The following is a 25,668-nucleotide window of genomic DNA, read 5'->3' as shown; positions in this document are numbered from 1 at the left end:
TTGATTTATTTATATTTATTTATATTTATAGGTTTCTCAAATGAGCGAATGTATTGTGATGTCCTTATTGTGTTTAAGGTTTAACCTCTCTGGCTGCAGCTCTTCAACTTTACTGTTACAGATAATTAATAAAGATGGCTTTTTTTTTTTTTTTTTTTTCAAAATATTTTTTTATGAGCAAAAGTAAGTTTATTCCTTCAAATTAGTTAAAAAAGGAAACGCTTACTTGTCCAGAGTTTGCATACAAAGTGAGATATTTTCCTGTTTTACTCTTCAGTATGATGATTATGGCTTCCAGATAATGGAAACTTCAACCTCTTGGATTGTTGGAGACCAATTAACAGTAATTTTAATGCTTAAATCTCAATAATATGACTTCTACAATCATGCTGACTCGATATTCACTCTCGGACAATTAACACAACATTTACTAACGAAGGTGTTGCAACCAGGCCTGTTGGTGGAAAGTTAAGTGTAAGGAAAAAGGTAACAGAAAAAGGTTCAAAAAACCATTTATTTAAAGACCGACAATCAAAATGAACTGAAATATGAAAAGGAAAGGCATATTTAAACATAAAAGTGATAGTTTTCACGTTTGAATCGGTGTTCTGTCAGGACATTGCCTTGTATGTGATTCTCTTTCCTCTGTCTGCATGCAAATGAAAGTACACCCACACACTCTAGCTGGCCCGAATGTCACAATAGTCGGACAGATCGGAGTGAAAATAACCGTTTGTATTTGTATATTACCACGCAGAAATAGGAAAAAAAGATTTGTGTAGCGTTCTTCTTAGTCGTGTCATGTCAGCGTAATGTCTGCTCCCTGTTTGTATCCTCTACTGTCCTGTCATGATCGATTTGCCTCCTTCCCTGTGAAAATCCTGTTTCCAGCTAGCTTTACTGCTTTCATAATCGGATCATCTTGAAATTTTTTTTTTTTTTTTTTTTGGTACTCCTGTTTCCTTTCTTGTTCCTGTCTTCATTTCTCCAGTCAGGAGTTGTAGGATGCGTGGCCAACAAGCCACTCAGGCCCTGGAGCTTCCTGATTGACGGACTCATTACCGCTGGCCGCCCATTAAAGCACAGTCAGCTACTTCTGACTTATGGGTTTCAGCAGACCTCTAGGGGATTATTACCACGGCTTTATTCGCTCTCCATTTGACTTTTATTTTATTTTTTTATTTTATTTTATTTTAGATGCACTGACTTGTCTCTCACCCCCTTTTTTTTTCCTTCCAGTGTCTAAGGAAAGTGCTGGAGCAGTGGATGAAGAAGATTTCATCAGAGCCTTCACAGACGTCCCTCCTGTTCAGGTACAACAGAAGCTAAAACCAGGACGTTTTTAAACGTTCATCCGTTTTAGCAGCTTATTATTAGTGACTTAATGGCCCTTATGAATAATGCTCACCCCTCTGCCTTCGCTTCCAGATCTACTCCACACGGGACCTTGAGGACAACCTCAACAAGATCCGTGAGATCTGCTCTGACGACAAACACGACTGGGACCAGAGATGCAACGCTGTGTGTTGATTCCCCTTCTGTCGTCTTTGAATTATGCTGCTCAACTTCCCGTCCCGTTCTTGCTCTTAGACGCATTCTGGTTGTTTTCGCAGCTGAAGAAAATCCGGTCGCTGCTGGTCGCGGGCGCAGCCGGCTACGACTGCTTTTACCAGCACCTCCGGTTACTAGACGGAGCCTTCAAGCTGTCTGCTAAAGATCTGCGCTCACAAGTGGTCCGAGAGGCATGCATCACTGTGGCGTGAGTGTCGGTCACATATTTCCTTTTCCTCACGCTTTTATTCAGTGTTTCGTCCTCTAAAGTCCATCCATCCGGTTTTTTTTATTTTTTTTTTTTAGTTCGTCCTTAACCGTTTGTTGTCCTTTGCCTTCTGACTTTCTGTTCTCCACGCTTAAAAACTGACCTCTGCACAAATTTCTGCCGTGAATTTAGACAAAATTGTTACCGTTTCAAATTGAAAAATGTACTAAAAACTGAAAAATCAGTCAAATTATATAAAAAGTGAAAAATGGGTGTGAGTAGCAGTAATTGATTATAGTAACAAACGTCCAGATCAAATTGAGAAAAAAAAAGAGAAATGACTCAGAATCATCTTATTGCGACTAAACACGTTCACAGACTCGGAAATTGCTTTGATGTGAGGGTGAAAATGTAACGACAACAAAAAAACTTTAATTAAAAATAAACCAAGTGAAATTGCCTTCTTCAGATCAGCTGGTAGATCAGCTGCAACTGTTTTTGCACATCCAATGTGGTGTGACATTAGCTGAAACCCGCCATTCTGGCTCATCGTTAAAGGGTTTATGTCAAACCGTGTCTAACCTTTGTCCATCTCTTCCTTAATTAGCCATCTCTCGTCAGTCCTCGGCAATAAGTTTGACCATGGAGCCGAAGCCATCGTCCCCGTTCTGTTCAACCTCATTCCCAACTGCGCCAAAATCATGGCCACCTCTGGCGTCTCCGCCATCCGCATCATTATACGGGTGAGTGTTTCCCCTGCTTGGTCGTAAGAGTGTCTGGGATTTAGGTCAGACCTTTCGTTTCACATCCTTTGTTTCCGCAGCACACCCACGTCCCGCGGCTCATCCCTCTGATAACCAGCAACTGCACGTCCAAGTCTGTGGCTGTGAGAAGGTAAAGCAAACGACCGGACCAACGGACGCGTTGGTGCTGATGAGTACGCCAAGAGAAAAGCTCATGAAAATAAATGTCTAATTTCCAGGCGCTGTTATGATTTCCTGGACCTTCTTCTGCAGGAATGGCAGACCCACTCTCTAGAAAAGTGAGGACATTAAAACTATTCACAGTTTCTGTCTTAAAAAGCAGGACAAACTGAGCTTTCAGTTCTCCTCTGCAGCCACTTTGGCAGATGATGTGATTAAAGATTTACAACTAGAAATGTTTCCCCAGCGTTTTTTTTTTTTTTTTTACGTCATGTACCTTATGAAACAACAAAAATGGGAATACTGACTGTAAATTTTGTGCCAACTATAAGTCTGTTGAACTGTTGCTGTGACTTTTCTACGACTCGGTAGACGCTGTCCTTTTTTAAGTTCGGATGTTTGAAACGATTAGATTTTTTTTTTCTTTCTGTAAAAAGCGTTTAACTTGATGAATTCTTTTGATACCATGCCGAAAAAAAGATACCAAATTATTTCTCACAAACTGCGTCTGCAGTGTCCCTACAGTTTGGAGGACTAGATCAGAACGGTTTAGTCTGAACCGATCTGCTAGATTTACATTCACGTTTTTTCAGATGCAGGCATGTTTTTTCTCACTTAACACTCCTTCTGTTTTTGTTGTTGTTGTTTTTGATGGCTTTTCTTTCTTTTTTTTTATTATTATTGCCCCAGACACACTGCAGTTCTGGTGGAAAGCATCAAAAAGGGAATTCGAGATGCCGACTCGGAGGCCAGAGTGGAGGCCCGCAAGTAAGGCAATCCGGATGCAGAGGCTTTCCAGAAAACTCCATTACGATCGCTCTGCCTCTCCGTTGTTTATCTCTCTCTTCCCGTCTATTTTTCTCTACTCTCTCCTGTTGGTTGGTGTTTTTCTGCCTCCTCACCCGCCTTTTGTCTCTTAAAGGACCTACTGGGGCCTGAGGAACCACTTCCCAGGTGAAGCCGACGCTCTGTACAACTCCTTGGAGTCGTCGTACCAGAGGACGCTGCAGTCCTGTCTGAAGAGCTCCGGCAGCGTGGCCTCTCTTCCCCAGAGCGACCGCTCCTCATCGTCCTCCCAAGAGAGCCTTAAGTAATGAATGTTCAGAGCTGTTCGCCTGTTACTTACTTTAGAGCTCTTAGTTTGCCGAGTCTCTGCAGTCGAGCGTTTGCGTTAACGTAATTTTGGAGGAAAAGGGATTTATCCGGTTCCTGATCTTTCAGCCAACATTACGGAAAGCCTCCCTGTTAATCCGCTCCCTGCTCGGGAGATTTTCTGCGTTTTACTCAAACGTTTACCTATAAAGAGTAAAACCAGAGAAACGGCTCCCTCTCCCCCCCCCTCCCCGCGATGGCATGGGGGTGCGCCCCACAGTTTGGGAACCTCTGCCATAAAGAATATTGTCAAATATCCCATATTGAACTTGGTGAACTTGCTGGCCAGTCAGTAACAGAGATGATCATTGCAGGTGTTGTTAGTACTTTTAGGAGTGTGGTCAGGTTCTGAGACCTGCTGGAAAATGTTGTCAGCATCTGCATGAAGCTCGTCCTGTCCTTCTATCCTTGGCTCAGACAAGAAACTTCTGACGTTGTCGCTGGTGCAGAAGTTGCTTAACACACAGAATGACACGGTCATGTGTTGTGACTCTTAAGGCGTTGACTCCAGCGGCAGCTTAGACTTTGTGAGTCCCCCCCTTCACCCCACCAAACTGTTGATTCTGCTTTTCCTTCGCCACCTCACAAAGGCTGTGATTATCCATGTTTTACCAGAATTTTATCCTTCCACTCAACTTTCCCTTAAAATGTTTGAACTTGGCAAAAAAGTAATCTTTTGTAGCTTTATTTCTTTTGTTGTTTAGACCAGAACACAGCATTTCTCCGTTTAAAAACTCCTTTCATTGGTCGTATATAATATTCTAGTTTGTACTAATGTTCCCTAAATAGGTGTAATTCGTGATAATAATGAGGAGAAATGTTGAAATGTTTCTGTGCAAATTAAATATGCTTGTAGGTTTTTTTTCTTTACATTTATAAACCACTTAAAGTAACTTTTTGATGATGTACTAAGTCTAGATGCTCAGTGGGCTCTCCAGATATTGTTCAGGATGTTTTACAGTTTAGTTTAGAACGATGGGGAACAAAACTTGATTCCACGCCGTCTGCTCTGAGGCGACGTGAACTCTGACAGGTTGTTGCTTTGGTCATATGAGCGTTTGAGTCCTGACCCAGTTTTCTCCCTCTTTTATCAGCCGTCCTCTGACTTCCAAGTGGTCGGCTGCTCCGGGGCGAGGTGAGTCAAGCGCACCCACACAGAGTGGCCAATAACACACACACACACACACACACACATGCGCGCGCGCCGCGCCTTCCTTCAACACGTAATCTGAAGTTCAGATCTCACACACACGGAGAGAGGCAGACGTTTCCTTCAGAATCTTCTCCCCATCATTCCCATTTACATCATCCAAACAGTCACCACCTCGTGATTTTTTTGTACACATATACATGTTGGTGTATGTGTATGGATGTTTTCTGTGTTGTGCAGTACAGTGCCTGCATGTGTTTGTGATGTTGTTGTTGTTGTTTTTTCTTTGTTTTTGTTTTTTTTCCCTGTATATCCCGTCACCTTCCATCCCTTCTTTCCCATCGTCACACCTGCTCCTGCTCCCCCCCGTCAGTCCCTGCTGGTTCAAGGGGCGGGGCTTCCTCGGTCTCACTGCAGCGTTCCCGCAGCGACGTGGACGTGAACGCGGCAGCAGTTGCTAAATACCGGCACGTCGGACAAACCAAGGGAGCGAGCCGCCTGCCCCCCGGCTCCTACTCCTCTCTGGGTAAGAGCCCCGCCAGGCGAGGTAGACGACAGATCAGACAGAGCAGGCCGTCGGTCAGCAGGCGCTCGCCGGGAAGCGAGGCGGCCGGATAAGAACGACGCCTAAGGAGTCGTCTCAGATCAGTGCAGGGATAAAATCTCAGATAAAATCGGTTCTCAGGGATGAAGCCACAGACTCGCACGCTTTTATTGCTTTGAACTGCTTCTGCTCCTCTTCTCTCCTGCCCACCTGCCCGTCCACCTGTCGATCCGTTGATGTTCTGCATGTTCCGTAGATGAATGTTACTCCTCTTTGTTTCAATTTGTACGGCTGCAGAAACAGTCATGCTCTTTGAACTTGTTCATACTTTGTTGCGTTACAATGACAATCTGCAGTTTTTTTTTTTTTGTTTTTTTTTATTGGAATTTTATGTGATGGACCAACACAAACTAGCACACAGCTAAAGTGTTTGAGAAATGTGGCATGCTTTTGGATTCGTCCTTTAATCTAGTACAGCCAATGGCTGTGGAGATCCACAGTTCAGGTGAAAGAATCTATAAACTGTTAATCATTCACTCAACGGAGAAGCGACAAGAAGAGCAATCAGTGGAAATGGAGGCCATGTTTACAAGACATGTAGGGGACGGACGCAGCAAACCTGTGCAAGAGTTTTCCAGTTGAGTGAGGCAAAATAAAGGTGTGGCGAAAGACCGACATCGTACATCATCTTGAACGCAACATCCCTACAAAACAAATCCTGCAATACAACCACAGCTACAATGCAGTAGTTTAGTATGATACTGCTAGAATGGCCCAGTCAAAGTCGATACCTAAATCCATGTCAAAATATGTTAGAAAAATTGAAACTTGCGCTTCTCTGTCGTCATCCACCCAATCTGACAGCTGCTTTAAGAAAAGAGGAACGGACATGCGTTTGTCTCTTAGAGGTCCAAAGATGACAGATGTTGTCCCTCTGTAGTTAAAGGTTTTCTTTGAAAATGTTAACTTCAGTGAGTCAAATAGAAATTCACAGCTTTATTTTTTAAACAGAAAAACCTTTGGAAAACACGTAATGTTTTTTTTTTTCTTCCTCTCACAATCACGCGGCACTTTGTGTCGGTCCGTCACATAAGAGGAGTTTGTTGTTGTAACGAACATCTGCACGATTCTTTGAGCAAACGGTATGTTACTAATGCACTTTGTGCTCCTTTCTTCTTTCTTTTTCCTCTGTCTGCCTTTCTCTTCTCTGCCTCCTGTGTTTGTCATTTTTGGCTCCTTGTTTTTTCCCCCCACACCATTTCTTTAAAATCCTCATTTTCGTCCAATCCTTGTTCTTTATTTCTTTTGTTTGTATCTATATTTTTTTTTTCTGCTATTATTTCTTTTCCTCCTTTTTTGGCTCTCTTTGCTACTTAAGATGATGCCTCTGATAAAACGGATGGTAAGATCATCTCACTCTGCTTCATCCCTTTGCTTTCTCCTTTAATCACTTCCATCCAGGCTTATTTAAACTGTTATGACCACAGCGCCCCCTGCTGTCCATCTTGTATACATGGAAGTTATCATATGCTTTTAACTTGAAACTAGGAATCTAACCATTTTGCATTTGATTCAAACTGCTTCAGTCAGATTTTATTTTTTACGTCAGGATGTGTTTTGAAGTCATGTGATCATAGAAATAATACACTACAGAAGGTGAAACCACATATTTACAACCTGCTCCCTCTTTGTCTGTCTGTAGGGACCAGATCAGACAATGGTAAGACTCCTGTTAGGTTTGTGTTGGTGTTTGGGGATGTTCTAGGCTAGAAGACCCAGTTGTAGATCCCAGCAGTTATTTGCAGAAATCCAATCTAGTTTTTTTTTTTTTTTTCCATAATTGAAGAATGATTGAAATAATTATTTTTTAAAAAATGCAAATGCTCAATCTAATGTTGTAGTTCTTCTTCTTCTAGCATTTAGTATTGCAAACTAACAGAGTAGTGTGAGATTAATTCATTAATAACAATAATAATCAACTAAATTGCTGCTTTTAACAAAGAAAATAATCAGTACTATAATCATTATAATCCACTGATTATTGTACAGTGCAAAAGGCTTCCTGCTTGATTAAATCCTTCAATTACTTTGCGACATCTGGTGGCTTTATTGTCTTATTTTCCGCTGAACCATCCCTGCTGTTTGCATCTACGGCTGGCTGATTGCGAATGTCGACAGAGCAGCTTTCAGCGTCAGACGCTTTCCATCGGCTGCTGGCGCTCCTTTGCTTCTGGGCTTTGTTCTGCTGCAGACGGCGCTGCCGCTGTGGGGGCAGGAAGTCAATGTCTGTCGTCCTCCTTCACACGCAGGCCGAGTTCGTGCCAAGCAGCCCCTGTCGACCGCCAGCACCGTGTCGAGCCAGGTGGACTCTCGAGGGCGCAGCCGCACCAAGATGGTCTCCCAGTCGCAACGTAAGTAACTTTTTCCCGCCTCGTCCTCTCTGGGCAGAAGGCTCTTTTCCCCCCTTTGATCTACGGCATCGCAGACATGCCGGGTGTGCGCGTGCGTAAGGCGTTTGCCAGGATTCTTTGTTTTTTTTTTTTTTTTTCCTCAGGATTTGATTGTGGAGTTTCACAATTTGTTGCCGTCACGGTGACGATAAGCTCCATATTAATGTTTTTGTGCCTTCAGGTTCCGACGAATCCGATTGCACGCCAGGTATCCTATCTGTTTGTCGGAGTGTGCTTGTCTTTGTGTCCCACAGTGGGATTGGTGGCTCACCTGCTGCTGCTCTCATTCTGATCAAGGTGTTTCATTAAAAAGAGTAGTGTTTGTACTTCCCCCTGCATGCCGTGTCTCATCACTGAGGTTGGTGTGGTGGATATGTTGCTTTACGCGGCCTTAGCGTAGCTTTGGCTAATGTTGTAAGAAAGGTACTTTAAGCAGAAGTATTCATATCTCTTTTTTTTCTTTTCATTTTTTGTCCACTTTCAACCACAAACGTCAATGTGATGGGCCAGAGGGTATCCAAACTTTTTGACAAGTCAAAAAGTACATGTGGGCCACAATTACTTTTGTTTCCCAGTTAAAAGTGAAAAAAATGTAAAAGTCAGTTCTTGAACTCAGCAATATTTTTGATATTTATTAAAGGCAATAAAAATGCTTTCAGGTAACATCTGCTAAGAATTGCAACAGGAAAATGAGAATAAGAATATTTTTCATGTTTCAGATTTTTTTTTTTTTTTTTTTGGCTGAATCTAGTGTGCTTTTTAAAAATTATTCATCATCATTTTACATTATATTCAAAACTGACTCGTTTTTGACGAATTTAAAATCTCATTTAAACCTTTCAAGAAAACCATATCGATTAGATGGAAACTGATTTTATTTCCCAGGAGCCTGATCCATCTGGGTTTTATGTTTCTATAACATAAAGTAGAGAGATATTGACTGTTTAGTTAAGTATTTGTTTACTTATTTCAAGTAATGCTAATACAACACTCAATGGGATTGTTAAGTTTTCAGAATATTGTTTAGACCCAATTAGCAAGTAAGTTTAAACTTGATGAGTTTTTTTTGGGGGGAAAGGGTCGGGTAGATTTTGGTGGTACTTTATCCAGAAAGACTGAGGGGGGAAACGTGTCTCTTTGGATCCTAAACGTTGCAGACCTCTGGTCAATCACATAAAATCCCAATGTAATACATTTTATGGCATAGTTCAAGCAGTATGAATGATTTTCATGCAGAGATACGTGTGGCGTGAACTGAGTTAACCAGTCGAACTTGAACATTTAGACGGAGAGCCACTTTCCGGTTTTCTCATCAGACTTTTAAACCCTGAATCCCAGGATTCATTTTGCGTCTATAAAACGAAGCTTAAAGATGAGAGAGTGAGAGAGCGTGTTGTTTTTATTTTATTTTTTTCTTTTCTTTTAAAGATTTTTATTTCCTCATTGTGACAGGTAGACCAAACATGCACTGCTTTTCCCAGTCTACCATCTGCGGCTGGTTCAGTTCGTCTGTGATCTTGTTTTCTCTTTAGCGATTTGATTTGACTAACATGCCGAAGCTTCACCTTCACTGTCGCTTTGAAACACACGGATGCGCTCCCATCTGACTCTGCTTTTTTGCTCCCATGACGCTTCTGCATTAACCCATAACTCATCTGATTTAACCCGCTGTTCCTTCGCCTTCCTCTTATCTCTGCCCTCTCCCCCTTCTCTCAACCAATGGGCTTAATGTCTCAGGATCTCAGTCTGCTAACCCTGTTGGTGGTAAGGCTACAGTGCTACTGTTTTTTTTTTTTTTTGTTGTTGTTTTTTTACTTCCTTCACTCCCTAATTCTAGTCTGTCTGGTTGCCTTTGTTCCCCTGACTTCTATTTTCTGTCTTTTTCCCCATATTGCACTTAGACAGATCACTTTAAAGCTATCTGCACTCTGACCGAGGCATGCTGGGATTTGTAGTTACAGATTACCGATGCTTAGCTTTCATGCTGATTCGCTTTGGAAGCGTCGAGTTTTTGCACCCACTCGTGTTTGGATTTGCAAAAGATTCAGTTGCTTTTTTTTATTTTTTTATTTTCTCTTATTTTGTGTGTCTAATAACGATAAGCAAATAAAGCAAGCAGTTAAAACATAACTGGTCACTTAATTTGCAACAAAGCGCCTGACTAGAACCAGACAGTGTGGTACTTTGTACCTTGTATAAACATAGTTTTCTCTTTAATGTGTTTAAGTTGGGTGCTTGTTGCTCAGTGTTGATAGTGTGTGTGTGTGCGTGTGTGTGTGTGTGTGTGGATTTAGATCAGTTATCTGTCACACGGAGACTGATCTGCATACCTGTGTTCAAATATGAAGAGCTGCTTTAGTCCAGCATAATGTAGAGCGTTAGAGCTTTTAATCCAAACTCACATCTCACACCTCAACTGTTTGTCCTGAGGGTTGTAGAAGAACAAATCACTAGACTGCACTGCAAAAACACAAAATATCTCAGCACACTGGAAATGAGAAGAAACTAACATAGAAGCAACTTTTCAGCAGAATATAGGAGCTTGTTTAATGTCTGTAAATCCTAAATAATGAGGAAAAGTAATGGAGTAAGGCATTTTTCACATATTATAAAACATAATATCTGAAGTAAAATCTCCTAAGAATTGCAACAGGAAAATGACAATAATGCCATTAGTTACAATATATGTTTTTCCCCTCTGGTCAGTTATTTCACCGATAACAAGCTCCTATATCGTGCTGAAAAGTTACTTGTAAGTTATTGAGCTTGAATTGAGACAAAACTAAGACATTTGCCATTAAAACTATACTAAAAAAATATTAGGTAAAGTTTTGTTTTTGCAGTGTAAAAGACTCTGTGGGCTTGGCACTCGGAGACAGGATCCCCAGGGGAAAGAGGACATTAGATTGTAAAATTAGTGTATTGATGAAGGGTAAAAAAATTTCCATTTCAGTAGATATTTGGAGAACAGTTCAGCTAAATTTGATGTCATGATTTTAAAATAATCCAATTGCTGCTGAATATTTATCCTTATGAATGAATCCATGCTGATGTGTCATTCCAATATGAACTTTTTGTAAGTTGTAGTTGTGTCAACCCCAGGAATCCTCTTTCCAGTCACACCGAACACCGCTGTGTTATCTAATTACACACACACACACACACACACACACACACACACACACACACACACACACACACACACACACACACACACACACACACACACACTGTATTTCAAGTTGTTAGCCATCATCTGTACAGCATCCTGTGCATTTATTGGCTCCTGTGGTAAAGATGTATAAAAACCCTGAAGATGAATGCAGCTTCTGTGGCAGTGGAGTAATCTCCCGCTCAGAACACCAGAAAAGTCTTCAGTCGTCCTTGATAGCATTTTATTTGGTTTAAACTTTAAAGTATAAAGAGAGAGAGATCTTTGACTGTCCTGCCATCAGAGATCGACCTGTTCCTCCTCCTGTATTTGAATTATTGCTCTGACTGCAGTTACTGGCATCTGCTTTAGTTGAATGGCATGTTCTCTTGTCTTTCTCATTTTGAAAACGAGCTGCCCTCATATTTATGCAACCTGAAAGTCGAGGAAATAAAACTTAAAGGTTCCCGGACAGTGATTATCTCAAGAGTGAAGTGTAAAAAAAAAGATGTAGAGATGGGGTTTATAATTTGAGAAGATCAGAGATTAAAAAAACAAAAAAAACAAAAAAAAAAAAAACAAAGTCACAACTTAACAAATGGAGCGTTTTGGTTTCTGTTCATGAAATAAATATGTGGAACAATTTACTGACCCGAGGACAATCAAGGAGAGTTTACTTCTAAGAAAATGATAAAATATAATATTCTATCAAGTGTTGTATCAAAGACAACATATCTTTTGTTTATATCAACATGTGGCAGGTTCATTTAAAACTGTAAATGAATTAAATAAATGAGTAACGTAAAAAATAAAAATGGTTTCAATTCTGTAAATTATTAGATGTGACAATAAGTGCAAACTGTTAAAGAGCTTATTTTCAGGGATTTTTGCACATTTTAACCTGGAGAGGCTGTTGGTGCACTGGGTGATTAAATGATTTTTATACACGGTACTAAAAGTGGGATAGTGTCTGTAAATGTTGTCGTCTTTAGCTGCATCATTACGTTCCTCTGGTTGGACGGACAGCGCTCTGACTTTCTTCTCCTTGTTTGTGTCTCCTCATCCTCCTCTTCGTCCTCCTCCTCCTCCCTCCCTGAAGCCGGCAGTCGGAGCGGCTCTCCGGGTCGCGTGCTGACCACCACGGCGTTGAGCACCATGAGCTCGGGGGCTCACCGGGTGCTGGGCGGAGCCACCGGGGACGGACACAGGCGCAGCCGCATCCCCCGCAGCCAGGGCTGCTCCAGGGACTCCTCGCCCACTCGGCTCTCCGTCGGTGAGTAGCAACTCCGCTGGACCGAGCCCGCGAAACCCACGACCCGTGGCGTTCCCGTGTCACGTTTGCGAAAGAGATGAATAAACACGCTTTGTTTATCAGTACCAACTCTGCTTGTTTTTCCGTCTCCTCCTCCCGTTGCTTCCTCCGTCCTCCAGCTCCTTCTAGCTTTAGCTCAAACTACAACGGTGCCAGCAGAGGAGGTAAGGCTCCAGCTCCGACCTCTCCTCATCCTCATCCTCAATCACCCCCTCCAACCCCCATATCTTCTTCACCACCTTCCAATCCACCATCCCGGCCCCATTCACCTGCCTCGGCTTCGTAGATCCTCCTCCTCCTCCTCTCTAATTTGTCCGACTCCGTGGCTGTGCTTGTTGTGGTGATGGGCGGCCATGTTCAGATGGACATGTTTCCTCCTGTCCGTACTAATCGGCAGTGGCTGTGTAACGAGGATCATGTCAGGTGGTGATTTACCCGTGGATGGCTGAGTAGCTGCTGAAGATGAAAAGATGAGCATGCATCGCTCATCCTCTCACCCACTTGCTTCAATTGCTAAATTCACCTTGAATGCCTCTTTTTTTTTTTCTCTCTCTCTAATCTGTGTTTAATGAGGGGAAACGAATACATTGTGAAAATGTCAGGCTGCTGGGCTCTGCAGGCTTTTTGCTCCTTAGAGATGCATCTCATCATGATCCCTGCTTAAGAAAAAGCATGATACCTCCACAGCATGATGCCTCCACTGCCATGTTTCGTCACGAGGCTGGTGTGTACAGGGTAACGTGACGCATTAGCGGTCACGCTACCCTGATTGATCGTCAGGCAACAGAAAATAGGTCTGCATTATACTTTTCATATCTAACAGTGTGAAGGTATTAAACTGTTAGAGCTGCTGGTGTCGAGATGCTTCCTAAGGACCAGTCAGCTTGGCTCATTATTTATTTTTTTTCTTGTTTGATATGTTTGTCACCTTTTCTCTCTTCTGTCTCATGTTTTCATTCGTGTGCGTCCATTCTCCTCCCGTCACGTCTCGTGTCTGGATTTTTCCTGACTTCCTGGTTATCCGTTTCGCTGTACGTTTTTTTGTCTTCTTACAACCACTTTCCTCCCTTCCACTTTTCTCCTCTCCTGTCCTGCGATGTACGTTTTGGGCGGCGTTAGCTCGAGGCAGTCGTATCCCTCGGCCCAGTATGAGTCAGGGCTGCAGCAGGGAGGCCAGCAGGGAGAGCAGCCGGGACACCAGCCCCGTACGCTCCTTCACACCTCTTGGTGAGTAAGCAGTAAGAGGCGAAGTGCAGGGAGAATTGAGATGAGCGAGTCTGCAGACGTGACGCCATTTTTAGGTTCTAGTGTAACTTAGGTTTTAACCTGTGCAGATAGTGCATTACAACACATTTTTTTATAATGTGTTTTTTTTTTTCTTTTCCTTCATTCAAAACTCTCAGTAGGTCTGGGCATTAGTTGTATTATCGCAAAAAAATCTCTTATCGTAAGATTCAGATTTATTGTTGTCGCAATAAATTCCGATTAATGTATTAAGAAACTCTAAACCGCCCGTATTTATCTGGGTTATTTGAACTGTTTTTCTCCTCTGTTCATTAATGGTGTGTCACTAACAATCTATAATCAGAATATGTGATTAAATGCAATTACTGTGTGCATTTTAGTGACACAAATCACACTTCTTTGTGACTAAATGGTTTGTTTTTCCAAGAGTAATATTTGTGTTTGTGCAGCCAAAGCCACACAGTTACATAAAAGAAATAAAAATAGTTTTTTTTATTGTCACTTATTGTAATGGTCACCATAAAATATTGCGATAAAACTTGAAGCCCACATTACCCACCTCTAAACCCTCAGTGCATTTTATTGGGGTTTTATGTGACAGACCAACAAAAAGTGCTGGATGACTAAGGAGTGGGGAAAAAAAACCTAGTTTTTAACATTCTTACTAATAAGATCTGAAAAGTGTGGCTTATATTTGGACTCAGCTCCTCATAGATTGTCAGACCTTCCAGGTATTTTGCAGCCTCTCGGGACATTGTGTTGTCACATTGTGTAGCTCTATCTACCAAATAGTCCTCAGCAGATTCTCCCACCTGAGCTGCAGATCTCTGCCGCTCCTCCACAATTACTATGGGCCTCTTGGCTGCTTCTCTCATTAATGCTCTCCTTGCTTTGTCTTGGTACTCCATCTCAAAATCTTCCCAGTTTGAGATGGTGAACTGAACAGAGCTCTGAGAGACGGCCAAAGCTCGGGATGTTGTTTTATAACCCAACCGGCTTCAATCTTCACCACATGCTGCTGTTTATTTACTCTGTAAAACCTCCGACACCTCCACGGAGCAGCTGGATTTATACCAAGGTTAAAATATTTACAGGACGACTCTTGCGTGGAAATCAGACGTACAACTGGCTGAAGACGTATGCACAACGCACTTTTCCAGACTTTTCTTATGTTTTAAGCTACTTTTTGTTGGTGTTCCATATAAAATCTTATATATAAATTAAATACATTCAAAGTATGAAACAGTTGAGGCATATTGAATAACTATAGTACGAATCAGTTGCTCTGAACCTGCCTTTCTTTCTGTGTTCACACGCTGCACTCACTGTGTCACGTTCCTGCGTGTGATTCTTGCGTTCGCGTGAGCGGCTGTTAAACTCTCTCTGTGTGTGTTTGTGTGTGTGTGTGTGTGTTTTAACCTTGGTTGCAGCAACTCGGAGCTACTCCCGCTCCACTGGAGCGCTCCACACACCTGACGCTTTTGGGGCTGCAGGTGAAGGCTGAGTACATCTATTTCTTTGCCCTCCGTCCACCCCACCTTCTCGGCCAAACTTCTCTCGCCGTTTTTCTTTGACGTCCTTCTCGGCGCCACCCATCTTGTCCTGCTTGCTCGTGCCTCATCGATCATTGTTTTAATTTGGTTTTTAACGTTCTGCTCTAGGATGTCGAACCCCCTCCAGTGGAATCGCATGCTTCCGCCCGTTCAGTTGCCAGCTGATGACCATTTTTCCGTATTTTTTTTTTTTTATCCATTTATTTTCTTTATTTAGCTTCGACCCTTCTCTGCAGGATCGCCAACATGCTCTCTTTGTATTCCTAAGCCATCCTTTCTTCCCCCCCAGTGGCAAGTTCAGTGTCGTCTAACAAGTCATCGCATTAACTTCCAGGGTTGACAATCGGGATGTGATGTTGTGTGAATGTTGTCGGTGAGGAAGGGACTCATCTGTGGATCCGGCTGAATGGAGGACAGAGAGTGTTTTCCTTTTATCCTGGAGGTTTATTAACAGCTCGGTTTTCCATATTTTCCCCTCCTCCCTCTCTTTTTGCGACCGTCTCGGCCCACAGGATCGGGCTTCGGCATCAGCCAATCCAGTCGTCTCTCTTCGTCGGTCAGCGCCATGAGGGTCCTCAACACCGGCTCCGACGTAGAGGAGGCCCTCGCGGATGCGCTGGTACGTACAGTAAACTCTGAAGCCTCGCATGGGGACACACTCCCGTACTCTTGGAACGAACGTGCAGCTCACATCTCCTCGGGTGCATGTCTGCGTGTTCTCTAATCCCGGCTTCTACCTCTGTTTAATGCTGTCAGCTGTTGGGAGACATGAGATCTAAGGTCAGCTTCTTCTCCTGGATCATACCTGTGTGTGTGTGTGTGGTGTTGTTGCTTAGATGTGCTCCTTTAGGATGTGTCGTGTTTATTTTCTGCCTCCCCTCTTCCCCTTACGCTCACCGGTTCTTTCTGTCTTGCAGAAGAAGCCGGCACGGCGGCGGTACGAGAACTACAACATGTACTCTGACGACGACGCCAACAGCGACGCATCCAGCGCCTGTTCGGAGAGATCCTACAGCTCGAGGAACGGAGGGGCCATCCCCACCTACATGAGGCAAACTGAGGACGTGGCTGAGGTAAGCACCGAGGGAAATGGTTTATTTATACTTAATTTGACAGGCAACACAAAATATTTGCATGATTTTTTTTTGTTTTCAGTTTGCTGCAAGTCGAGTAAGGAGACTCGGCTAATGTGTGAAAGTCGCTCTGGTCACATAAAACCAAAATTAAACTTTGTTCTGCACAAACAGTGTGGTGGAAAACTAACATAAAATCCTTAATAAACCATCTGCATTGTTCTATTTGGTGGTGGTGGCAGCAATTTGAGGTCATTACGTTGCTAATGGGAAAAAGTTAAAGGTTACCCTTTTGGGTACAGTGTATTTTTTTTTTCAATGCAAATACACTATAGGGCTGAACAATCATCTATTTTTTTTACTTTTAGATTTAATTTTTTTTTTTTTTTGCAAAATCTGGATTTAAAAAAAAAAAGAAATCCACCAAGTCTGTCCAGGGGTTTCCGTCGTTCAGAGTGATTTTAGTCCACCGAAGAAGAACCATCTTTTTTGACAAACGATAAACTTTGTATTCAGGTCAACATACAGAAGGACTAATATATATATATATATATATATATATATATTTTTTTTTAAAGCTAGGAAATTGAATTTTGGATTTTAAAAAAAAAATCTGAAGCAAAAACATTTTTTAAATCTTTCAGCTGTTTCTTGCAGAAAGTGATGAATCTTAATCTGCCTGGTGTTTGCTGTGATTTCCAGGTGCTCAACCGCTGCGCCAGCGCCAACTGGTCAGAGAGGAAGGAGGGACTTTTGGGCCTGCAGGCTTTACTTAAGAACCAGCGCACACTCAGGTCAGCCTCAGAACAAACCCGTTTGTTTTGTTTTTTTTTTGTTTTTTGTTTTTTAGATAAACTCATGGAGTGTTTTCGTCTGAATCTTTTCTCTTTTTTTTTTTTTTTGCCCCTGTCAGTCGGGTGGAGTTGAAGAGGTTGTGTGAAATCTTCACCAGGATGTTTGCAGACCCTCACAGTAAGGTATGAATGCATGTATACACACACACATATATCTCGCATCACAAATCTCATTATCCATCCACTTTAATTTTGGTTTCCGTTAACTTTGTTTATCCCACCATCCCTCACTGTACCGGATTCTGCCAAATCCCAAGCAGTGTTGCCGTCTTTCAGTGTACACACACACACACACACACACACACACACACACACACACACACACACACACACACACACACACACACTGCAGCAGTCCTACTGCACACCTGTTGCAAATGATTTGGACCAGCAAATGGGATAAACAGGAGAAAAAACGTGTGTGGATACACTCCTCCCAACATGAACACTGGCATGCAGAGTGAGACATGCTCTGTTTTCTAACGGCATGCCCTGCCTGGTTTTTTTTTTTTTTTTTTTTTTTGCGTGTGACCTGAAACTCTCCGCCGTCCTGTGGGATTGCTCTGTCACCGTTCAGCAGTCAACCAGCTGGCTGTGCTCTTTGCATTCACTTTCACTCACCTTTTTTTGCTCTCGTTTCCCTTCCCAACAACCCTGACTGCATAAAAATGAATAAAAAAAAAAAAGAAGAAAAAAAAAAAAAAGAAATCACATGGACACACACACACACACTCCCCCCCCCCCCAATGTTTGGGCTGCCAGCTCTTCTTCTCTGACTAACCAGCTGTGGTTCGCCCCTTCTAACACTGCCGCCTTTCTTTCGGCGCTGTGACTCCTCCGTTGCCTCACACACCCAGTGTGAGGCGCGCGAGCTTTCCTCCCCTTCTCACTCGTTTGACGTGTGACGATTTGATGAATTTCAGCGAGACTCCGGCAGGGTGTACGGCTCGGCAGAATCCGGTATAAGCTCAGCCTCCTTCAAGGTACCGCATCTCGTCATGGACGCCTCTCCTCCCTTCACCTCTCTGCTCCTACATTTAATTTTTCTACCTGTCATTTCATATGTTTTGTTTCTTTTTGTTTGCTAAAGTGCACACAGCATTTAGTTCGATTTAAAAAAATAAAACACTTTGAAGATTTTGAAATCTTTAAAGATGGATCTTAGTTTGAGTAAAAGTTTGGTTAGGATGCTAACAGATGTGTGTTTCTGTCTCCCTTATGCCACCCCCACTCTGGAACTCTCTGTAGAGAGTAAGTTTGGCCAATCGCTGTTACTGTTTTTATCTAACTGAATGGAAATCTGCTTCATTAATCTGATTGGTTGATCAGTAATCGAGGTCGTTAACAACCACTAACCTGCCTGACTATTTGCTGTCCTGCTGAAATCAACTCATAAAGATGGTTACCGCCGGTTACCCCATAACCTGACTGACTTTTAATTCGTCAAGTAAAAAGCTGATTGTATCTGTTATGTCGTTTTGGGTGATTTTGTTGAATCGGTGATTGGGCGTAAAGGTGGTCTGCTGCCACGATGAGTACCTACTAACTCCATAATGGGAACTAATGCTTTTCTTGCATCATCCCAGCTCAGAGTAATCTGTGTGCATGCATCTGTGTGTGTGTGTGTCTGAGGCTGACCTCCGCAGTGCGGCTGAATCGACCTTAACAATAAGGCGTCATCGGGTTGTGTGTGTGTGTGTCTAGGTGTTCAGTATGTTCCTGGAGACCCTGGTGGACTTCATCCTGGTCCATAAGGACGACCTCCAGGACTGGTTGTTCGTCCTGCTCACGCAGCTGCTGAAGAAGATGGGAGCCGACCTGCTGGGTTCTGTCCAGGCCAAAGTCCAGAAAGCTCTGGACGTCACGCGGTGAGCGCCGAGACATCTCGCCCACAGGCTGGCATTTTAGGACAAGATCACGCAAAGATTTGGACGCGTTTGCTGTTTTTACAGAAAGACATTTTACCTCCTGCACTTTCAGCACTGAATCATGGATCACAGTCATAATTTCACCACCTTGCAGGTTGCTTTAAATTGAAAAGTACGCAAAGATATTGTGGAAAAACATCAGAAAAAGACCAAAAAAATTTTAGAAATGTTTTATGAATAATTAGGGCAATAAATCAATGCTGTGGCTTAATAAAATTTTTGATTTTCAAAGATTTCATTTTTGTAATGGATTCCATGAGTTTCTACATTTAAGAATCTTAGTTTTTCTTTTATTTATTTGGACTTTGAATTCAGATCAACTCTACGATGGAATATTAGGTCCAGAAAAAAGTCCTAATATTATTAGAATAAAGTAATAATTTAATGAGAACTCCAAAATAAGATAGAATTTAAACAAGGAATGTTGAGCATCCTGTGACATTTTACTTTTACAAGCAGCATTTAATAGAAGCACTTCATCAGTATCAAATTATTATGAGCAGCAGAAATTTGAAACAATCACACAAACAATTGCGCACGTTTTAAAGAGCGCAATTAAAAAAAAGTCCTTTCTCATAATTTTAATGGATTTCTTCTACTAAAATTGCACCTTTTTTCTGCTAATATTTTAACTATATTCTTGGAATTGAGCAAATTCTAGCTTCGTGGTCCTGATACTCCGTCATACAACTCACTGGAGGGCTGATTGAAGCAAAAGTCTCTTGTTGAAGTTATTTTCTGTCATTTGAAATTTTGAGCAAATGCAAAAATCAGTTAAATTTAGAAATCAGGTCTGGTATGAAAAACATTAGAGATGCTGTTTTTAAGCCATGTCTCCCAGCTCTATGAATAATCATGACTCCGTCATAAGATTCTTTTTATTTCATATTTCTCTTGGTTTTAATTACCTGCATGTAGCTCTCGTTTAAGCCAAAACTTCCTGCGATATTATTTGTGGCTGTGATAAAACGGTTGCTTAACTTCTCTGTGGATTAAAGTGCGGCTCTTTGTTTCTCCTCTTCCAGGGAGTCTTTTCCGAACGACCTTCAGTTCACCATCCTCATGAGGTTCACTGTGGACCAGACGCAGACGCCCAGCCTCAAGGTACTGACCGTTTATGACGCCGTGTGTTTGAGTGCTTGAGCGGACGGGAGGCATGCACATGACGCTGCTACAGAACGGCCATGGTCACTGCTTGGATTAACAGAAATCAGTGCCTGCCCATCGCTCTGGCTGTGCGTCCCCAAAACCCTGAATCCTGGACTGTGATTGGACAACGACGCCTTTTAACTCCATCAAGTTTCCACCTCCGAGTCCCCGCCCCCACGTCACCCATCCATCTCCCTGCTCCAGCCATGTTCTCTCCTTTGTTGCTTTTGCCCCTGTTTCCGCCGCTTCCTGTCTGATCTGCTTCATTTCCTGGACTCCAGGCTTGGGCGTAAAATAATGTAGCCAGTAGAAGAATTTACTTGATGTATTGCAAATCATGTCACTCCAAAGTGATTCCCTTCTGTCTTAAAACGTTGAAAACATGTTGGCATGTAACTGAAGGAGGAATGGTTATTAATTCAGCTGCGAGGAAGTAAAAATTATCCAACATATAAAACGGTAAGAAGCTTGTAAACGTTTAGTTTTGTCTGGAAAAGAAGAATTTATTAAAGTTTGAAAGATAATTCAGAATGGAAAGAAAATATTTGTATTTCCAGACAGATGTATCATTCACTAACTTAAATCCATCCGTCCATCCATCCATCCATCCATTAGTGGGTTCATCCATCCATCCATCCATCCATCCATCCATCCATTAGTGGGTCCATCCATCCATCCATCCATCCATCCATTAGTGGGTTCATCCATCCATCCATTAGTGGGTTCATCCATCCATCCATCCATCCATCCATCCATTGGTTAATTGTTAATTCATCCATCCATCAGTAGATTTAGAAACAGTCTAGTTTTCTGTGATTCAAGCATTTTGGGGTTTTCGAAGCAGTAAAGCTAAGTTTTAAAGCAGCCCAAGCCTCTTCCTCCTCCTCTTTTTTCTCCTCCTCCTCCTGCTCCCGCCATGCTCCTCTCCACCTCTCACCTCCCCTTTGCCCTCCCCTGTCCTCGTCCCCCTGTCCCCCTGTCTCCCCGTTGATTGACGCGGTGCTTCTCCTCTCTCTCTCTGAAGCCTGTTCGGAGCTCGTGTTGCGGGCGAGGCAGGGGAGGGTCCGGGGTAAAATTGTTTCCCCCCAGAGCGCGGCGCCACGCTTGCTCTCTAGACGAGCAGGCCGCAGCCTGGAGCCAGTCCTCCCAGGTCAGTGCGCTCCGGGGGGAGCAATTATATGGCGCGCACTTTGCTGCTAAGTGATTTGGAGGAAGTTCTCCCCTTGAGATGCAGATGTAGAGAGGCGTGAGATGAGGGCAGGAATCACTTGTGGAGTCTGCGGTGAATGTTGGCATTTGTTATTTCCTTTATTTTGCCATTTGTCGCAAAGCATGAACATTGACGCCGTTTAGTTTGACGACGATCTCACCGATCCGTCAAGACGTTTGATTTTTCCAGGCCTGTAAAGGATCCACTCTGGTTTTACACTGTCACTGTGAACGTTGGTGCTCGTCCTCATGCGTGTTTGTATCGTTTCTGCCGTGTGTATTCAGGTCAGCCTCAGCCGTCCCACGTTGGTGATCTGTGTAAACGTGTGTTTGTGGTGCAGGTGAAAGTGGCCATCCTGAAGTACATCGAGACGCTGACGCTGCAGATGGAGGCCCCCGACTTTGTGAACTCCAGCGAGACTCGACTCGCGGTTTCTCGCATCATCACCTGGACAATTGAACCCAAGAGCTCCGATGTCAGAAAGGTACCGGCTCTCACCCCCACCGTGACTCTAAGCTTGACTGCTGCAGTGTCAATGAGCAGACCGAGAACCCGATTAGTTCTGGAAGTACAGCTTTTTGTTTTTGTTTGCCAGAGAAGTTTTAGTTTTTTGCTGGCTTGCAGGTGTGAGTTGTAGCAGCAGATTCTTCACACAAAATCCCAATAAGATGCACTAAAGTTTGTGATTGTAACTTGAGGTTATGAATATTTCCTTGGCAGGATCTTCTGCCCGCTCCAATATTTTTTATTTTACCTTTTATTTTTCTAGGAAAATCCCATTGAGATTAAAAACCTCCTTTTCCCGAGTCCTGATCGAAAAGCATCACATATTACACAAGTTACTATAGTTTACACAATTAGAGTGCCATGAAAATAATTAAAAACAGTCGCAGTTTAACGAAGTTATCTCTGTAGCTTTCGGTCTGGTTTAAAAAGTGTGCAGTGAAATTAGTTCAGTTAATTTCCAGTCTTTTTGCAACATGTTCATGTTGTGTCAGACGTAGCCGAGTTAAAAAAAAAAAAAAAAAAAGCAACTTTTTCACAATTCTGTGCGGGGAAAAGAAACGGAACAAAAAAATTATCATTCGAACGCAAAGAGTAAAAATCAACTCTTCTCTGCGTGATCAGATCACAGATGTAGGATGACGAAGCACATATTAAACTAAATGTTTCCGTGAATCTTTTTGCGTCTCTGCAGGCGGCCCAGGCGGTTCTGATTGCCCTGTTCCAACTCAACACTCCGGAGTTCACCATGCTGCTGGCAGCTCTTCCCAAAACCTTCCAGGACGGAGCCACCAAGCTGCTCCAGAACCATCTGAAGAACACGGGCAACACGGCCCAGGTGGGTACACTGGAACACAAAGTGCCAAGGCTGCACGAGTTGAGGAGGGAGATGTTTAAACATCTTTTGTAAATCATTACAAAATCACGTAACAGCCGCCGACAACTTTGTGTGCTTTTTGTCACGTCTTCAGGCACCAATGGGAAGCCCTATGACGCGCCACACCCCCCGAATGCCAGCCAGCTGGTCCAGTCCCGTCACCTCACCTACCAACACCTCACAAAACACCCCGTCACCAAGGTAACACGTCCTCTGTGACGCAGCGGGGCTCTTTTTTTTTTTTTAATTAAAGGATCAGAAAAATCGTAGAGCTTTTAATGAGGATTTGGTTCACACCAGTTTGCTCAAAACTAGATTTCTTTAGAAGGTTGGTCGGATAACAGCATGATAAATATGATTTAATTTAACGGCCAAACATTGTGGCTTTATGTACATATTTTATGACATATCTTTTTTTTCAGCTTAATGTTTAATAAAAAAAAAAATAATAAAAAAAAAACCCACGAAATTGTAATTTAAAAAAAAAACAAGAGCTCTTTACAATTTGAATTGTTTGCATTGAAAGGATGTTGGGCTGTACATTCATCTAAAGCACGAAATGAAGTTAAACTAACAAAACTGGAGCTCCACTCGTGCAAAATTTGAAATGCCTCTGTTTATTCGTACCATGTGAGTTTTTTAAAAAAGGGGAAAAAAAACAACTAAGAACCAAACAAATTTGTGATTTGCAGTGCATTTGACTACGACCCAGAGAACCTGAACTCCGAGGACATCTACAGCTCCCTGAAAGGCGTCACCGAGGCGATCCAGAACTTCAGCGTCCGCAGCCAGGAGGACATGAACGAACCGGTCCAACGGCGGGAAGGAGACGACGTGAGTTTGACATGCAGGCTCTGATGACTGGCGCATACTTGCAGCCTCTAAGCGTCGCCTAACGGACATGTGTTAAGACATTTCTGCTGTAGATACACGTACAGCTCTGGAAAAAATAAGAGTCCACTGCAGTGAAGAACATTGAAAACCCCCTGGTTTTTCCACCAAATACTGGTTTCTGAACTCTTCCCGAGTTAATTTTTGCTTCGAAATCAATCTGATGGGGCGCCGGAGAGGACTGTTTACATGTCTCAAAACAACAATATCACAAAAATTACACGGCCAATTTGTCACCCAGCACCATTTATCGCGACAGGTCTAACCGCTGGTTTGTGTGGCATAAACATCTTCAGTGCCAGTCGGACTAAAATAACCCGGGTTTACCGGGTTAGCATATCGAAGTAGATCATAACTCTGGTCTTCTTTGAAGGCCTGACAGGCAGCCAGCTATGAAAACAGTCTTTTCCTAGATTTATCACACACTCATGTACTGTGTGTGTGTGTGAGTCTCTGACATGCGATCCCTCTCTCTTCGTGGGAACCGAGAGACGTACAGTCGCTGTTTATGGAAAGGGTGACTGTGAAGGTAATCCTCTCCAAACAGTCTTAGCGTGTCAGTTATGTTCTGCCGGCTTTGCCGCCTAAATTCAATAATAATTTGCTATTTTCAGCCGCTCCTCCAGTCAGGGTGCATGCTGAGGGTAAATTTGCGACTCCCGCAGCCCTTCCCCAGGAACACGGGCCCCCTTTTAAGGACACGGTGTTCTCCGGTACAGAGGTGTGACCTCCTGACATTTTCTCCATGACATGCGTCTGAAATCTAACCAGCCCACATTTCATCAGCGCACCTGACTCATCAAACCGGCCCATACATAGAAACCTTTTAATGTTTGTTTGTGTGTGCAAACATACACACACACAAACAGGGCCAACCCTGCGCTCTTGCTCTTGCTCCGCTTCTCACCTGATGGATCACATGTCGAACTTCGCAAAGTCTCCGAAAAACAAAAAAATTCCTGGTATTTTCAGGCTAAAGACATAAAAAGACCTGCGCCTTACGCTGCAGCTTTTAAACGTGAACTTGGCTCTGGTGCAAAAACTATGCATCAGTGGTTGTAAAAGGTTTTCTACTGTATTTTATCAGATTTGTGACTAGTTGGAGACATGCAGCTCTGTGGCAACACTCGGAAAGTGATTCATTTCACCGTTTCTGTTCACTGCTGTAAACTGACTCCAGATTTCTTTGAGTCAATAAATAAGTGCGCAGCTGCAACGCCAAGAGTCGATTAACAAACTGATGACGTACGGAGGTTTTTAAAAAAATAAAATAAAATAAAAATTCTGCGTTCAAAACAACAATCAATTTGTTTGCAATGTTTTTAATGAGAAGTAAAGTTCTCGTTTTTTTTTGGCTATGCGGAGCATTTGTGACACGGTTTGATGCCCTTGAGCCATTTCCATTATTATATACCGCACTGCTAAATTATCTTAACATTTTAAGATTCCAGTTTGATTGTTAAAACAATAATAATAATAACTTCTTTTTTTTTTTTTACTTATTTTGAAGCAAATTTGAAAGAAGATGACCAGAGATAAAACCCTACCTTACCCGGTCCTGAAGGGAATGAGTGACAGACCTAATTCCTGCTGGTGCCAAATGTCGTTGAGCTTAAAACCTCTCTACTTCAGGTCAACCTTAAGTCCAAGCTGCCACCTCCACTTTATTAAATTTTACACAAATTATGTCAAACATTTGCTTTTACTTCTGGTTTGTGAAGCCAAGGCTTTCCTGTTTGTGCTGCTGTCATTTTTAAGAAAGTAACAAAAGTTTACAATAAGGTCATCCAAAGGTCAGCCTGGCCCTCCGCATTTAAGTCCAACAAAAGTTGTGTGTAGTTGCGCTACAGCCCAGCCGACATTTGTATCTCTGTATCGTATCATTTGATATTGGTAATCGATTGTCTTTTTTTTAAATTTTTTATCTGAAATACTTCCAAACT

At 42.6% G+C, this 25,668-nt stretch overlaps 1 protein-coding gene across 8 annotated transcripts in view; it reads left to right on the top strand.

Annotated features, from left to right (window-relative positions):
• clasp2 (cytoplasmic linker associated protein 2) overlaps positions 1 to 25,668 on the top strand; it is a 61,278-nt gene that overhangs the window by 30,577 nt on the left and 5,033 nt on the right. For 2 of the 8 annotated variants that reach the window (XM_088010220.1, XM_088010226.1), the window contains 27 exons: positions 1,240 to 1,313; positions 1,429 to 1,521; positions 1,614 to 1,759; positions 2,367 to 2,502; positions 2,583 to 2,653; positions 2,742 to 2,801; positions 3,373 to 3,450; positions 3,605 to 3,772; positions 4,929 to 4,969; positions 5,358 to 5,510; positions 7,231 to 7,248; positions 7,838 to 7,939; positions 8,160 to 8,186; positions 12,229 to 12,402; positions 12,561 to 12,605; positions 13,561 to 13,668; positions 15,117 to 15,179; positions 15,752 to 15,858; positions 16,157 to 16,312; positions 17,015 to 17,106; positions 17,226 to 17,289; positions 18,871 to 19,034; positions 20,120 to 20,198; positions 21,794 to 21,937; positions 22,652 to 22,795; positions 22,929 to 23,035; positions 23,527 to 23,668. In XM_088010220.1, coding sequence (XP_087866346.1) covers positions 1,240 to 1,313; positions 1,429 to 1,521; positions 1,614 to 1,759; positions 2,367 to 2,502; positions 2,583 to 2,653; positions 2,742 to 2,801; positions 3,373 to 3,450; positions 3,605 to 3,772; positions 4,929 to 4,969; positions 5,358 to 5,510; positions 7,231 to 7,248; positions 7,838 to 7,939; positions 8,160 to 8,186; positions 12,229 to 12,402; positions 12,561 to 12,605; positions 13,561 to 13,668; positions 15,117 to 15,179; positions 15,752 to 15,858; positions 16,157 to 16,312; positions 17,015 to 17,106; positions 17,226 to 17,289; positions 18,871 to 19,034; positions 20,120 to 20,198; positions 21,794 to 21,937; positions 22,652 to 22,795; positions 22,929 to 23,035; positions 23,527 to 23,668 — 2,756 coding nt within the window. Of the gene's footprint in view, positions 1 to 1,239; positions 1,314 to 1,428; positions 1,522 to 1,613; positions 1,760 to 2,366; positions 2,503 to 2,582; positions 2,654 to 2,741; positions 2,802 to 3,372; positions 3,451 to 3,604; positions 3,773 to 4,928; positions 4,970 to 5,357; positions 5,511 to 7,230; positions 7,249 to 7,837; positions 7,940 to 8,159; positions 8,187 to 12,228; positions 12,403 to 12,560; positions 12,606 to 13,560; positions 13,669 to 15,116; positions 15,180 to 15,751; positions 15,859 to 15,995; positions 16,020 to 16,156; positions 16,313 to 17,014; positions 17,107 to 17,225; positions 17,290 to 18,089; positions 18,150 to 18,414; positions 18,418 to 18,870; positions 19,035 to 20,119; positions 20,199 to 21,793; positions 21,938 to 22,651; positions 22,796 to 22,928; positions 23,036 to 23,526; positions 23,669 to 25,668 lie in introns of all 8 variants that reach the window. The other 6 variants (XM_088010227.1, XM_088010221.1, XM_088010222.1 and 3 more) reach the window with 6 other exon arrangements.

Source organism: Poecilia mexicana, unplaced genomic scaffold (genome assembly GCF_051168715.1).
Source record: "Poecilia mexicana isolate PSO_F unplaced genomic scaffold, ASM5116871v1 scaffold_11, whole genome shotgun sequence".
In the NCBI taxonomy this organism is placed as follows: domain Eukaryota; kingdom Metazoa; phylum Chordata; class Actinopteri; order Cyprinodontiformes; family Poeciliidae; genus Poecilia; species Poecilia mexicana.
This window is presented reverse-complemented; position numbering and strand designations above follow the sequence as displayed.